Genomic DNA, 14,345 nt, shown 5'->3' on the forward strand with positions numbered 1-14,345 from the left:
CTTTTTCTCCCAAACAAGGAGCTAACAACCTACAGCAGATTAAGTACATTTCTCTTGCAGAGTTTCTCATTCCTGTGATTGAAAGTATATAGTCTGTACCACTCCAGCTGATACAGCAACAGGCAGGTTCTATTTGTCTATCCTGGGGATTTCAGCTGTCCCTGGAGTACTGGTGCATCCTCCCTAGTGCAGACAAGCAAAGCTCTTATGTGCTGCAATATGCACTGTGCAGATTATTCTTGTCTGAAACCGGGACAAACTGCACAGGTGCTAACTGAATCTTATACTGGCTCTGTCTTCAGCAGGGTTTGCAGCAGTGCAGCTACATTGGTGTCTGGCCACCAAAGGCTTTAACTGTGGCAACTCCCCAGTTGATGGCCTTTGTTGGTGTGTGAGATGTTGTGCTTTGTAAATCACTTACAAGTATAGATGATTTAGCAATATTTATATAAACAATTAAAAAGATGACTGAGGCTGCAAAATAAATCTCTTCTATGGTGATTTAAATTTATAACACAACTTGATTCAATAACATTCATGGAAAGACTAGAAGATGAACCTGGCATACTTCTAGGGCAAAGGTGGGCAAACTACAGCCCGGGGGCCATATCTGGCCCTCCAGACGTTTTAATCCAGCCCTTGAGCTCCCGCCAGTAAGTGGGGTCTGGGGCTTGCCCCGCCCTGGCGCTCCAGCTAGGGAGCGGGCTCGGGGTCTTGGTCCACTCTGCATGGCTCCCGGAGGCAGCGGCATATCCCTACTCCGGCTCCTACGCATAGGGGCAACCAGAGGTCTCCACACGCTGCCTCCACCTGAAGCGCCACCCCCCACAGCTCCCATTGACCAGGAACCACAGCCACTGGGAGCTGCAGGGGCAGTGCCTGTGGACAGGGCAGCACACAGAACTGCCAGGCCGCACCTCCACATAGGAGCTGGAGCGGGGACATGCTGCTGTTTCTGGGAGCTGCTTGAGGAAAGTGCCATCCAGAGCCTGCCACCCTGACTCCCTCCCATGCCCCAAGCCCCTGCCTCAGCAATGATCCCCCTCCTGCCCTCTGAACCCCTCGGTCCCAGCCCGGACCACCCTCCTGCACCCCCAACGCTCATCGCTAGCCCCACTCCAGAGCCCACACCCAAGCTGGAGCCCTCCCATACCCCAACCCCCAATTTCGTGAGCATTCATGGCCTGCCCTATAATTTCCATATCCAGATGTGGCCCTCGGGCCAAAAAGTTTGCCCACCCCTGTTCTAGGGCAATGAAAAAGCCATGGTTTGCATCTGCTGCATGATGGAAGACTATTTAACATAGGTTTGTACTGTCCTGACAAGTGTATTTGGTTGACACACAGTCTTATGGATTTGAGTGATAAAGCAGAAGGTTGGAAGGGGAATTTAAATACTAGAAGAAAACTAAAAGAAAGGAGGCAAGGCTAGCGCTCCAGGCAGAGGCAGTACATACTCAAGGAAGAGAGCTCATTTTCAGAAAGAAAACTGCAGCTTCAGAAAGTGCTCCTGCATCCTTAGGAGTCAGACAAGTTCCAGTGGGGATTCTTGTCCTGCTTTCTCTTTTCACCTCTGATCTGGCAGAGATTCAGTGCTATGGAGGTGGAAGCAGTTTTTATTTCCCTTACAAATTAAAAAAGTTAATGGAAAGCACAGTCCAGCCCACGAAATAAACAGGATATTTCAAAGATCTGCTCGATTTCCACCCAATATTTTGAGTAAAAATTTTTCTTTTCTTAAATCTTAGTAGCATTTGAATGATTGTTCTGAGAATTGCTACTGGAATCCTCCACGCCACACCTCTGACTGTGTGCACAAACCACTGAGTCACTCTTGCACATTTTGCATTTCAAACTATTTTCTTCTTCCACTGTAGTGTTCATTTCTCTATTATACTCTTCATGTCCATTCTCATTTGTCTCTGTCTGTAACTTTTCCCTTTCCTCTTCCTCCTCCTCCTCCTCTTCTTCTACTGGATCTTTTACTTTATGAACAATAAAGAGGTGCCTGTTCAGAGAGATGTGAGATGTATAACACAAGCCACAGAGCAAGCATTGAGCAGTGGAGTTGTCCGCCTTGTGCTGAGGTATGTGTTCCTGAAATTCAGTACTGATATCTGTTGCAAATCCACATTTAGCACATTTCCAATGTGCCTTCAGTTTTTTGGCTGGTGGAACTTCAGTGGTTTCCATCTGTCCTGGAGCATCTGCAGACACTCTCTTTGGAGATTTTGCCTAAAAAAATGTTAAAAACGTCTTTATTATTATATCCACTTAAGAGCAAGAACTTTGGCTTGCTGAATTGACTGACATGGCTACAACAATACTGGTACCTTTCCCAGACCCAAAGAAGGACTCTGTGTAGCACAAAAGCTTGTCTCTCTCACCAATAGAAGTTGGACCAATAAAAGATATTACCTCACCCACCTTTTCACAGTTAGAATTAAACAGACACCATACAGTTTAAAGGAACATGAAGGACAGGTTAAAGGCTCTCTGGAATTATCTGAAGGAGGAGATGTAGGCGGTGTGGTGCACCAGGGCAGTGAGTTCTATGCACATGGGTAGAACAGAAGGTGCAAAGATGAAAGTGGGAGAAGGACACAGGAAACAGCTGCTTGAGGTAAGTGCAGGCTTAAGGAAGGCTTGGGAGGAGTTAGAAGGAGAGTAAAGAGAAATGAGAACAGGGATGGAAGACAGGTCTAGAGCTCTGAAGGGGGAAGAATTTGAACTTGATGTGGAAGACAAAGGGGTTTGAAAAGGAATGTAACATGATCAGAGGAGGGGGGAGGTATGTTATTTTATCGATAGCATGTGGGATAGACTAGCAGGGTGAGAGGTAGAGAGGACCATGGAGGAGGCTGAAACAGCTGAGGAAAGGGATAATCAAGGCATGGAGAAGGGGTTTGGTCAAAGGGCTTCTCTAGAGACATTGTTAAGGAAAAAACAGCCTGATTTGACCAGCTGGACTGGGAAGGGGAAGAAGCTGAATATGGCAAAGATGAACGGAAATAGGTAAGGCTGCAGAGGAGACTGGAATGTAGTCCCACTGAATGCCTGCTAGAATCAGTCTCTCCTCAGTGTGTGATCTTAGGGAAGAAAAACTGCTGGAAGCTCAGCCAGCAGGAGCAAAGACAAGCAGCTGAAGCAGAGAACTTGAGATGTGATGACATCATCCGCTCCTGGCAGCTTTTTACAATTTTTACTCTGGACATTTTCTTCCCTCTGCTGATCGGCTGTTTGCTCCAGCTCCTTCTCAGCCTCTCCACTTCAGCCTCCCTCCCTACTCCTCTCCCCCTCTCATCTCTCTCAGCAGCTAATTCCCTCCCAACAAAACCCCACATGGCAAAATTATAAATAAAAGCAAAAGGAACCAACAAAATAACTAGCACTATCATGTCATTTGCATACTATCACAATGTTCATTCCGCTTGTATATTACATCCTTTCCACCCAACCTTTTGTCTGACTTATCTATTTAGATCTTAACCTCTTCGGGACAGGGACTGTCTCTTATTCTGCACTGGTACTGTACCTAGTACACTGGAGGTCTGAGTGTGGGTTGCAGTCCCTAAGCACTACCCCAATGCAAATAAAAGAAACAACTGCAACTACAGCTCAGCACAAATCTACCCCACTTTTTAAGACTGTAACAGTTAAAAAAATATAATGAAATTGGTTGAATAATTTATACAACAAATATAACTTACCCAGCTCTAACTAGGGGAAAGAAGCAGCCCTCTTTCTCCTATTGCAGGGATATTAAAAGTATTTCAATAGGAAAAAATAGTCCTTTTAAAAATGGAAGTGATGAGAGAAGAAAATAATGAAAAAATTCAAGCTAAGTTATCTGTGGGGAAATAATTTAGAATACAAATATTTAATGGAAGGGAGAAATTTGTGTGTGACAACAAAGTAAATTGGACCTGAGACTGCAGTGCAATATGGTTGTGCAAAATAAAATAAAAAATTCCTGGACTGTGTTTGTTATAGACTAGAAGGTGTAGACATTAAGGAGACGGTATTATTTAGAGTGTACATAGCTATAACTAAGAGTAATGAGATAAAATACAGAGAATCTTTATGCAGAGATCTGCGGTTCAGGAGTGGGAGTGCTCCACAATCAAATTCCTGGACTGTGTGAGTGTGTACAAGAGAGGTGCACAGGCGTTGAGGGGGTTTTGGTGTCTTCTGTTGTCTTCTTAATTGATCGTTCAAGCCAGAAAACACTGAGTTTGTACATTCTAAATACAGAGACCCCAGGAAGTGAAAAAGTTAAGGCTCATATATCATTTTTAATTCACCCATAGGGCACATACATTTGATATTTTGGATTATTGATTAGACTGTTAAATATTAATTTACTATACAGCAATGGTTCCCAAACTAGGGGTGCTGCTTGTTCAGGGAAAGCCCCTGGTGGGCTGGGCCGGTTTGTTTACCTGCCGCATCCCCAGATTCGGCCAATCGCAGGTCCCAGTGGCTGCGGTTCGCTGCTCCAGGCCAAGGGGGGCTGCGGGAAGCAGTGGCAGCACATCCCTCGGCCCACGCCATTTCCTGTGGCTCCCATTGGCGGAAAACGGCGAACTACGGCCACTGGGAGCTGCGATCGGCTGAACCTGCGGATGCGGCAGGTAAACAAACGGCCCGGCCCGCCAGGGGCTTTCCGTGAACAAGCGGTGCCCCTAGTTTGGGAACCATGCTATACACCGTATTCCATGTGGGAGAGTCATTACCACTATAAATCCATTAATATTTGCTTCCAAAGTTTGAGGTTTTAAAGATCAGCCATTTTTAAGGTGTGACCCATCCCACCTACCAAAAAACAAAAAGGAAAACCAAATGTGAATAATTGTTTATAAGGTGAGAAAAGGTATTTTACTTACCCACTAACTTGATTGCTCCTTAACAATAATTTTAAAACGGCTGAACAGAAACTTTCCAGAAAAATTCTACTTTTGGCAAAGCCCCAGTACGGAAAGTTACAGCAGTAAAGCAGAATTCTGTTTTTTCCATTAAAATTATGTAAGAGTGAAAACGGGGGTATAAATTTTGCCTCCCTAACTCTGAGTTTTGGTTCAAACACAATACTTCTGGTTGTTCTCTGACCTACACTGTTAACTAAGACAATACTCCTGTAAATAACCCTGGCTGCATACACTAGTTTCTAGGATATAGCTCAAAAAACCCTGTAAGTATATATAGAGGTGGCCAAACTTAATAACCCTCCAAGTTGCATAAGATAATCTTCAAAAGTTTTACTTGTGGCACCTTAGAGACTAACCAATTTATTTGAGCATGAGCTTTCGTGAGCTACAGCTCGCTTCATCGGATGCATACCGTGGAAACTGCAGCAGACTTTATATATACACAGAGAATATGAAACAATACCTCCTCCCACCCCACTGTCCTGCTGGTAATAGCTTATCTAAAGTGATCATCAGGTTGGGCCATTTCCAGCACAAATCCAGGTTTTCTCACCCTCCACCCCCCCACACAAATTCACTCTCCTGCTGGTGATAGCCCATCCAGCAGGAGAGTGAATTTGTGTGGGGGGGTGGAGGGTGAGAAAACCTGGATTTGTGCTGGAAATGGCCCAACCTGATGATCACTTTAGATAAGCTATTACCAGCAGGACAGTGGGGTGGGAGGAGGTATTGTTTCATATTCTCTGTGTATATATAAAGTCTGCTGCAGTTTCCACGGTATGCATCCGATGAAGCGAGCTGTAGCTCACGAAAGCTCATGCTCAAATAAATTGGTTAGTCTCTAAGGTGCCACAAGTACTCCTTTTCTTTTTGCGAATACAGACTAACACGGCTGTTACTCTGAAACCTTCAAAAGTTTGAGAGCCACAAGACATGCCCAACCTGCCCCAGAGGACAGTGCCTGCTGGGGCGCAGTTCTTGTGCCCTGATGCCCCCTGCGAGGCTAAAGCCCCGAGTACCACCACCCTGCTGTAGGATATAAAACCCAACCTCCCCCCGCAGTCTGGTAGGTGGATAATGTGGGGGCGGAGGGGGATAGAGGACTTCACAAGCCACTATTTATTTTTCAGTATAACCATGTAAATTACTTTTGTTGAGTCACACTCTGGAGCTTTTGCTTTGGACATCTGGGACAGGTCTGGGTTTTTGATGCCATGCATGAGGCTGATGTGATTCTCCAGCATGGAAGGCTGAGGAAATGTCCGATTTTCATCTGTGCAGAACCTTAAAAACATAAAGGAAGAAAGTTACTAGCGAAGTGAAAAGCACATATCTGTTGATTTAATTGCAGGCAGCCTGTTGGTAATGCAGAATTGTGAGTCAGTAAGAAATGTCACTGGCTACAGATAAAGGTGGTTTTAGTCTCCGAATTCTGACTGATTAGATCATCTCAGAAGATGCAGGAGTGCTCCCTACACTACATAGCATTCTGTTATTTATTAGTATTTCTGACAAAATACTTCATCTACTTAAAGTTACGTTTGCTACAGTAAGTAACCAGCAAGATTCCCAAGTATGAAAGGTACTGAAATGACAAATAATGAGTATCAGAAAGTAGCGGTGTTAGTCTGTATCCAAAAAGCAACAAGGAGTGTGGTGGCACGATAATCCGTTCTTTTATATTCCAGTAGCAAACTAGAGGCCCCAACTGAGATCAGGGCCCCACTGTGCTAGGACCTGTACAAACAGTCCCTGCCTCAAAGCATTTACAATGGATAATGATTGGCTGCCATGATGAATTGAAGGAACCATCTGTGGGCAGGGTGTATTGTGATGTGAAAATACATGGCTTGGAGGTCGAGGACTGAGAACCAGTCTCCCCGTTCCAGTGCTAGGATAATGGTGGAGAGGGTAACCATCTTGAAGTGTTGCAGTTTGACAAATTTGTTTAGGTTTCAAAGGTCTAGGATCGGTCTTCACCCACCAGATTTCTTTTGGATCAGAAAATAATGGGGATAAAAACCCTACCACCTGTGCTGAGATAGGACTGGCTCTATGTCTCCCAGTTGCAGAAGGTGGTTTATTTCTTCTTGTAGAATGCGTACATGAGAAGGGTCCCTGAAGAGGGACAGGAAGGGAGCAAGGGTGGGTGGGATAGATAGGAATGGGATGGACAATCCTTCCTTGATGATCTTTAGAACGCACTTGTCGGAGGTAATTATCTGCCATGATGGAAAGAAAGGGTCTAGATGGTCACCAAACTGGTGGGATGTTGGAGACAGTTTTTGTGACTGGACCAGGGGGAGGGTTCTCAGGGCCTCAACCACACCTTCAAAATTGTTTGGCCAAAGATGTGTGAGAGGTAGTCCCTTGAGGAGTTGTATGTCTATGCTGGGTAGGGGATTTCTGTCGTACTGTTGATAGGGAGTGTACTGTGGTGGTCAGGATTGCAGGGGAGGTTGATATTTCCCCGGTTGTCTCTTCAGCGCTAGTGGGTAAATGTCGAGAGAGTGGAGAGTTGCTAGAGAGCCCTTAAGGGAGTGTAGGGATTCATTCATATGCACTGCAAATAATTTTGGGCTCTCAAAGGTAGGTTCTCGATGATGGTTTATACCTTCTTAGGGAGGCTGGAGATGTGCAAGCAGGATGCCTGCCTCAGGACTACGGCAGTTGCAATGGAATGGGCAGCAGCATCTGTGAAGTCCAAGAAAGTCTGTAAAGCACTGTGGCCCAAATGGTATCCTTTGGATATGAGTGCCTGGAGTTGCTCCTTTTTGTCATCAGGAAAGTCTTGGCAGAGTTTCTGTATTTTGGAATAATTGAGATAATTGTATTTGGCCATGAGAGCCTCTTAGTTGTATATTCAGAATTGGAGCATAGCAGATGAATAAGCTTTGCAGCCAAATAGAACCAATTGCTTCCAATCCCTGTCATAAGGGGTGGATCGAGGTTGGCATTGACAAGTAAGGAATCTGGAGCGGGGCGAGAAAAAAGAAATTCCATGTCCTTTGCAGGACCATAATATTTTTTTGTCTGCCCACTTGCAGGTTGGTGGGATGGATGCTGGGTCTGTCATACCACCTTGGCAGGATCGAGAAGGGCCTCATTAACTGGGAGGGCTATTTTGAAGGAGGAGGATGTCTGCGGGACGTCGAGCAGTTTATACTGTTGTTCTTTCACTTCCTCCAAAGGAATCTGGAGGGAGTCTGCTATCCTGCGAAACAGCTCCTGAATGTGTTTAAAGTTGTTGGCTGACGTAGGGGGTGGAGCCAGGATAGCCTCATCAGGGGAAGAAATGGAGTGGCAGTGGAACTTCTTCCTCTGGTTTTTCTTCCACGTCCACTATAAGGAGAGGCTCAGTCTTTGGTGGTCGAGAGACCGATGGAGATGCCCAATGTGTAGGCCTTTGGCTTTGCTCCATGGGAGGCCTCTCAAACTGTGCTCTGTACATGGCCCATGGATCCCAGTATGGCCAATGTCAAGGGAGTGGCACATGGGGTTACATCCATGGCAGGCCATACCAGGGCCCTAGTCCGGTTGTGGGGATGTATAGAGGACTCCTTTTCTGTCTGTCCCGAGTATGAGGGTGGGACGGAGTACTTATTAATTAACCCAGAGTATGTAGTAATACTTGGGGGTGGGGTGGGGGGAATAGCTGTGCATCTCTCTCTATCAGTGTTACAGAGGGCGAACAATTTATGAGTTTACCCTGTATAAGCTTTATACAGGGTAAAATGGATTTATTTAGGGTTTGGACCCCATTGGGAGTTGGGCATCTGAGTGTTAAAGGCAGGAACACTTCTTAAGTTGCTTTCAGTTAAGTCTGCAGCTTTGGGGTACGTGGTTCAGACCCTGGAACTGTGTTGCAGCAGAGTAGCGTGTCTGGCTCAGCAAGACAGGGTGCTGGAGTCCCGAGCTGGCAGGGAAAGCAGGGGCAGTAGTAGTCTTGGCACAGTTGGCAGTCCCAAGAGGGTTTCTGTGATCTAACTCATCACAGTGGCGTAGAACATAAATTGTTCGCCCTCTATAACACTGATAGAGAGGTATGCACAGCTGTTTGCCCCCCATCCCCCAGGGATTAATATATACTCTGGGTTAATTAATAAGTAAAAAGTGATTATATTAAATACAGAAAGTAGGATTAAAGTGGTTCCAAGTAGTAACACAGAACAAAGTGAACTACCAAGCAAAACAAAATAGAACACGCAAGTCTATGTCTAAGAAATCTGAATACAGATAAAAACCTCACCCAGTAAGCTTCCTTTTACAGACTAGTCTCCTTCTAGTCTGGGTCCAGCAGTCACTCACACCCCCTGTAGTTACTGTCCTTTGTTCCAGTTTCTTTCAGGTATCCTTAGGGGTGGAGAGGCTATCTCCTTAGCCAGCAGAAGACAAAATGGAGGGGTCTCCCAGGGGTTTATATAGACTTTCTCCTGTAGGTGGACACCCTCCTCTCCCCCTGTGTAGAATCCAGCTACAAAATGGAGTTTTGGAGTCATGGACAAGTCACATGTCCATGTATGACTGAGTTTCTTACCAGCCAAGCCACATGCCTGGGAAAGCTCACATGTGGATTGGCATCTTCAAGATCCATTGTCCATTAAGTGCTTCTTGACTGGCCATTTAACTTGCACGTTCCTTTCTCGAGAGACTGACCAAATGCTTACTAAGGCTACTTAGAAATCAAGCCAGTACACAGCCAATATTCATAACTTTGAATACAAAAATGATACACGCATACAAATAGGATATATAGATTCAGTAGATCATAACCTTCACAGAGATATGTTACATGGCAAATGTAGAATAAAACATATTCCAGTTATATTATTCATATATACACACACACACACACACACACACACACACATTCATAAGCATATTTCCATAAAGCCTTATGGGGGGCACCATCACAATAGCATTTTACACAGACTTCACACTGATTTTCCACAAGTGTACCTGAGTACACAAGGTGCAAGGCCACGAAGTGTTAGCCAACATTCATGTTTGGTTAGTCTATACCATATTATATGAATCCCTGGTTAGCTGTAAGAGCTAAACTGACTTATTTTTCCTGAATTCTGTTCACTCATGCTAAGCTGCATCCCACAATACGCTGCAATAGTACAACTGACCATAAACATATAATAAATTCTATGTCTTAGTACAAGCTAGGGAGGTACCTTCACAGACCAGTACCTGGAATTGTAGTGTCCAAAACAAAAATAAAGAAAGGTACAGAACAAGTTAAGGAAATGGGATAAAATGATGGGCTGGATTTTAATGATAGGTAAAGGGTTTTGTAACTTGTAAAATCATCCTATAAATACTTCTAGCTTAAATGTGTAACTTTGGGAGCACTCTGTCTGTGTAAGATGAAGGTAACAGCACTGCACAAGACAGTTTCCCAGAGACTGGTATCACATTGAAACTTTTCCCTGTACTATAGCATTATTGAGTTTTAGTCATAAACCTGACTGATACTGGCTATTTTGTCTCTTGAATATCAGGGTGGATAAAAATCAATGATTTTAAAAAAAAATCAGATTTTTTAAATTTAAATTGGATTTTTTTGATAAAATGCTTTTTGAGGGAAAAACCTATCTAAAGATAGTTTTAATTAAGATACATTATAGCTCAAAGATATCTCATCACGGAATAGGGATTATAAATTCTAATTCTATAGTATGAGACAATATATTCATGTAATGTTTAAGAAAAGTTTTGTAAATGAGTTCCAATAATTCACCGATTAGAGACCCAGTCTTAATGGGGTTCCAGGGGCTTCTGTATAGATTATTTAAGTTACTCTATCTACCCAAAGGGACTCAGTGTTCAGTCTAGAAGATACCATCAGAGATTCTTAGTTTTGCAGTTCTCAAACCGTGGATTTGTGTCTCCAGAGATAACATGCTTGTTAACAGCAAAAATGTTTTTTAATAAATACATAATATATAGAGGTGAGAAATGACAGACCTCAACCCTACTGACCCTCTGCAAATTTGTGTATACAGAGTTAATCTCTTACCTCTCTCTGAAAGTGCAAAGTTTCAAAAAGTTCAATGAATAGAAGATTGTTGCGGACGGAATAGATCTGGACAAGGAAAAGAAGTCTGGAGATGAATGTGAGAAGGGAAGGAGAGACAGGAGAAACAAAAGTGAAACTGTTTGAGCAGCATATTCCAGAAGTCTTGAGGTCTTTCTGAGTGCAGCCTTCCTTGATTTGAAATCTACCATACCATTCTCTCACTAGAAGGGAAAACCTATAATGGCAGCAGGCCATAAAAGAGACCCAGTTTGGGAATATTTTAATGAAGTTCCTCTACCTGTGGGTAAGCAGGCATGCGTGAAAAATGCAACCAGTGCAACAAAGAAATGCAAGGCCTGGTTGCCCAAATGAAACATCATCATGAGAAGCGTTCCTTCTCAGGAGGAAGCTGCGTTGAAGATGATGAAAGGAACATGTCTGAACATGCAGAATCTTCAGGTTGGTAAACTTTTTTATTTTATCCTTCTTTCTTAAGGACTGCCTGTCTTCCTTCTGGACTATTCTTGAATTCTCATGTTTGAGCAAAAAATATAGGTGTTACTCTATGGTACTATCATTTTAGATACAGTTGTGATAAAAAATAAATAGCTGAAATAGGCAGATCTTCCTTTTACAATTTCACCTTTAAAGTAGTACTGAGCATCAGTGAATGCAATGAGCAGTACGGTAATAATAATTAAATAACTGCATTGACTTAGGAGACTCTATCCTCAACATACAGGATTCTGAAGACTATCCACCTTCAAGATCACCATCATTTTCTATAGTTGCAGAGTTATCTGCCAACGATAGTGTTTCAGTCACATCATGTATGTCACATAGCCACAATATATCACCTGTAGTAAAAAGGAAAAAAAATCTCCGTCATCCAGAAACAACCACAGATAAGTTGGTGATAAGAACCGGCACATTACAAAAAGAGATAATTGTTGAAAAAATTGCCCAGTTTCCTTATGCAACGAACTCTCCTTTCCGTATGATTGAGAACCCACACTTCATTAACATGGTTCAGTCATTAAGACCAGGATACAGTCCACCCAACAGAGCAAATGTCACAGGCAAATTGCTGGATAAAGTGTATGAAAGAGAAATTGAGCAGTGTGCAAAAGGTCTAGAGGGTAAAATTGTTAACCTGAGTCTTGATGGGTGGTGCAATGTCCACAATGATCCTGTTGTATGTGCTTGTGTGACAACAGAAGAAGGGAATGTCTTCCTTACAGATACAATTGATACATCAGGAAATCCACACACAGCAGAATATTTACAAGAAGTAGCAGTAAAAGCTATAACAAACTGTGAAAAAAAATTCAAATTTCTATTACGCAGCTTGGTCACAGACAATGCTGCAAATGTATCCAAGATGAGAAGAAATTAGTTAGAAGAGAGTGAAGAGAGTCCCAAGTTAATAACATACAGTTCCGCTGCTCATTTGATGCACCTCCTAGCCAAAGACTTCAGTGTTCCAGAAATAAAGGCTAATGTTGTTGAAATTGCAAAATACTTCCGTAACAACCACTTTGCAGCAGCTGCTCTGAAAAAAGTGGGAGGAACCAAGCTAACTCTCCCCCAAGACGTGCGATGGAACTCAGGAGTGGACTGTTTTGAGCACTATATCAAGAACTGGCCTAAATTGATGACAGTTTGTGAACAAAATCATGAAAAAAATAGATGGCACTGTCACAGCCAAAGTGCTCAACGTTGGGCTTAAGAGAAATGTTGAACACATGCTGAGTATCCTGAAGCCTATTTCTGTAGCCTTGAACAAAATGCAGGGAAACAGCTGTTTTATTGCTGATGCTGCTGAAATTTGGAAGGAACTGAGAGAGATCTTTTAAAAAGATGACAGAGTTAAATTTCAAGCATTAAAAAAACAAATGGGACAAGCACTGTCTCCAGCTCATTCTCTTGCAAATATTCTCAATACTCAGTACCAGGGTCAAACCTTAACTGCTGAAGAACAGGAGTTGGCTATGACACTGACATCTGGCAATCATCCCTCCGTAATGCCAACTATAATAAACTTCAAAGCTAAGGGTGAACCATTCAAGAAAGTTTGCTGATGATGTTTTAAAGGAAGTCACACCAGTGAACTGGTGGATGTCACTTAAGCACTTGGATTCAGAGACTGTTGAAGTGATAATCTCACTTTTAACAGCAATAGCTTCTTCTGCTGGCGTAGAAAGAATATTTTCTTCCTTAGGAAGAATTCATTCCAAGCTGAAAAATCATTTGGGACCCGAAAAAGCAGGAAACCTTGTTTTCTTTTCCAGATTATGAACAAATAGGAAAATGAAGGTGAAAATGACTGAATTAGCTGCAGAAGCCAATATAGTCAATTTAATTTTGTTTTTTAAATATTTCATTTAAGTATTTTAGTTACAAACAATTTTAATAAAAACAAACCTGATTTTAAAATACTTGAAAGTTTAACTAAATTCAAAAAATCATATGCTTGTTTTGTTAAAATATTACGTGTTTGCTGTTGAAGAAAAAAATCCAGAATACAGAACGTTGTTGTTTTCGTTTAATAAAACAATTTAAATGTCTGTCTGGTGATGTTCTCCTCCTAATACAGTATGGCAAGAAAATCCTCCAAATATTAATGAGTAAGCTGTTGAATTGGAGATAGTTCACCTCCCAATGACTTCATAAATATCTGCTTCAATTACTTTTGGTAAATGAAATAACCAATCATTCATTTTCTCTTATAGCTGTAAAACTAATCTGAAAAGTTTTCAAAATAAATCACTTTAAAAATATATAGTGTGTGCCTTCTAAAAATGAAACCTACATCTATCTCTGAGTTGTGAAGAATATGTATTAAGGTAACAATCAACAGCAGTGCACTTTTATGTAGAAATCCATGATTAAAGCGAGTTTTCCTGACTAGTGATTTAAATCAATTTGATTTAAATCAAATCCACTCTGTTGAATACATTTCAGAATGAACCAAAGGGTGGCCAAGCAACTGACCATACAATTTATCAACAGGAGAATCAGGCCCAGTGTTTCACTGGCCATTCTGCAGGTGTGTGAGACTGTACTCATAGATACATCTGTAGAACTCAGTTTTAAACCTCACCCCAAGTCTCCAGGAACACTGCAATCAAAACGAAAGACCTATCTTAGCCAAAAAGTCACTCATGTCTAACCTTTTCCTCTTCTTACTCTTCCACAGTGTAATTGGAGAAAGTACAAGGAAGTGTTATTTACTCCTTCTCATAACACAAGAACTGGGGGTCACTAAATGAAATTAATAGGCAGCAGGTTTAAAATGAACAAAAGGAAGCATTTCTTCACACAATGCACAGTCAACCTGTGGAACTCTTTGTCAGAGGATGTTGTGAAGGCCAAGACTATAACAGGGT

At 42.4% G+C, this 14,345-nt stretch overlaps 1 protein-coding gene across 4 annotated transcripts in view; it reads right to left on the bottom strand.

Annotated features, from left to right (window-relative positions):
• Window positions 1-1,116: 1,116 nt before the first annotated feature.
• The window catches only part of ZNF592 (zinc finger protein 592), a 96,073-nt gene continuing 82,844 nt past the window's right edge, over window positions 1,117-14,345 (bottom strand). For all 4 annotated transcript variants that reach the window (XM_077827777.1, XM_077827778.1, XM_077827779.1 and 1 more), the window contains 2 exons: window positions 6,077-6,212; window positions 1,117-2,235 (listed from right to left, as the gene is read on the bottom strand). In XM_077827777.1, the coding sequence (XP_077683903.1) occupies window positions 1,738-2,235; window positions 6,077-6,212 (634 nt within the window). In that variant the 3' untranslated portion in view covers window positions 1,117-1,737. The remainder of the gene's footprint in view (window positions 2,236-6,076; window positions 6,213-14,345) is intronic.

The sequence above is a fragment of the Eretmochelys imbricata genome, chromosome 10, assembly GCF_965152235.1.
Source record: "Eretmochelys imbricata isolate rEreImb1 chromosome 10, rEreImb1.hap1, whole genome shotgun sequence".
In the NCBI taxonomy this organism is placed as follows: Eukaryota; Metazoa; Chordata; order Testudines; family Cheloniidae; genus Eretmochelys; species Eretmochelys imbricata.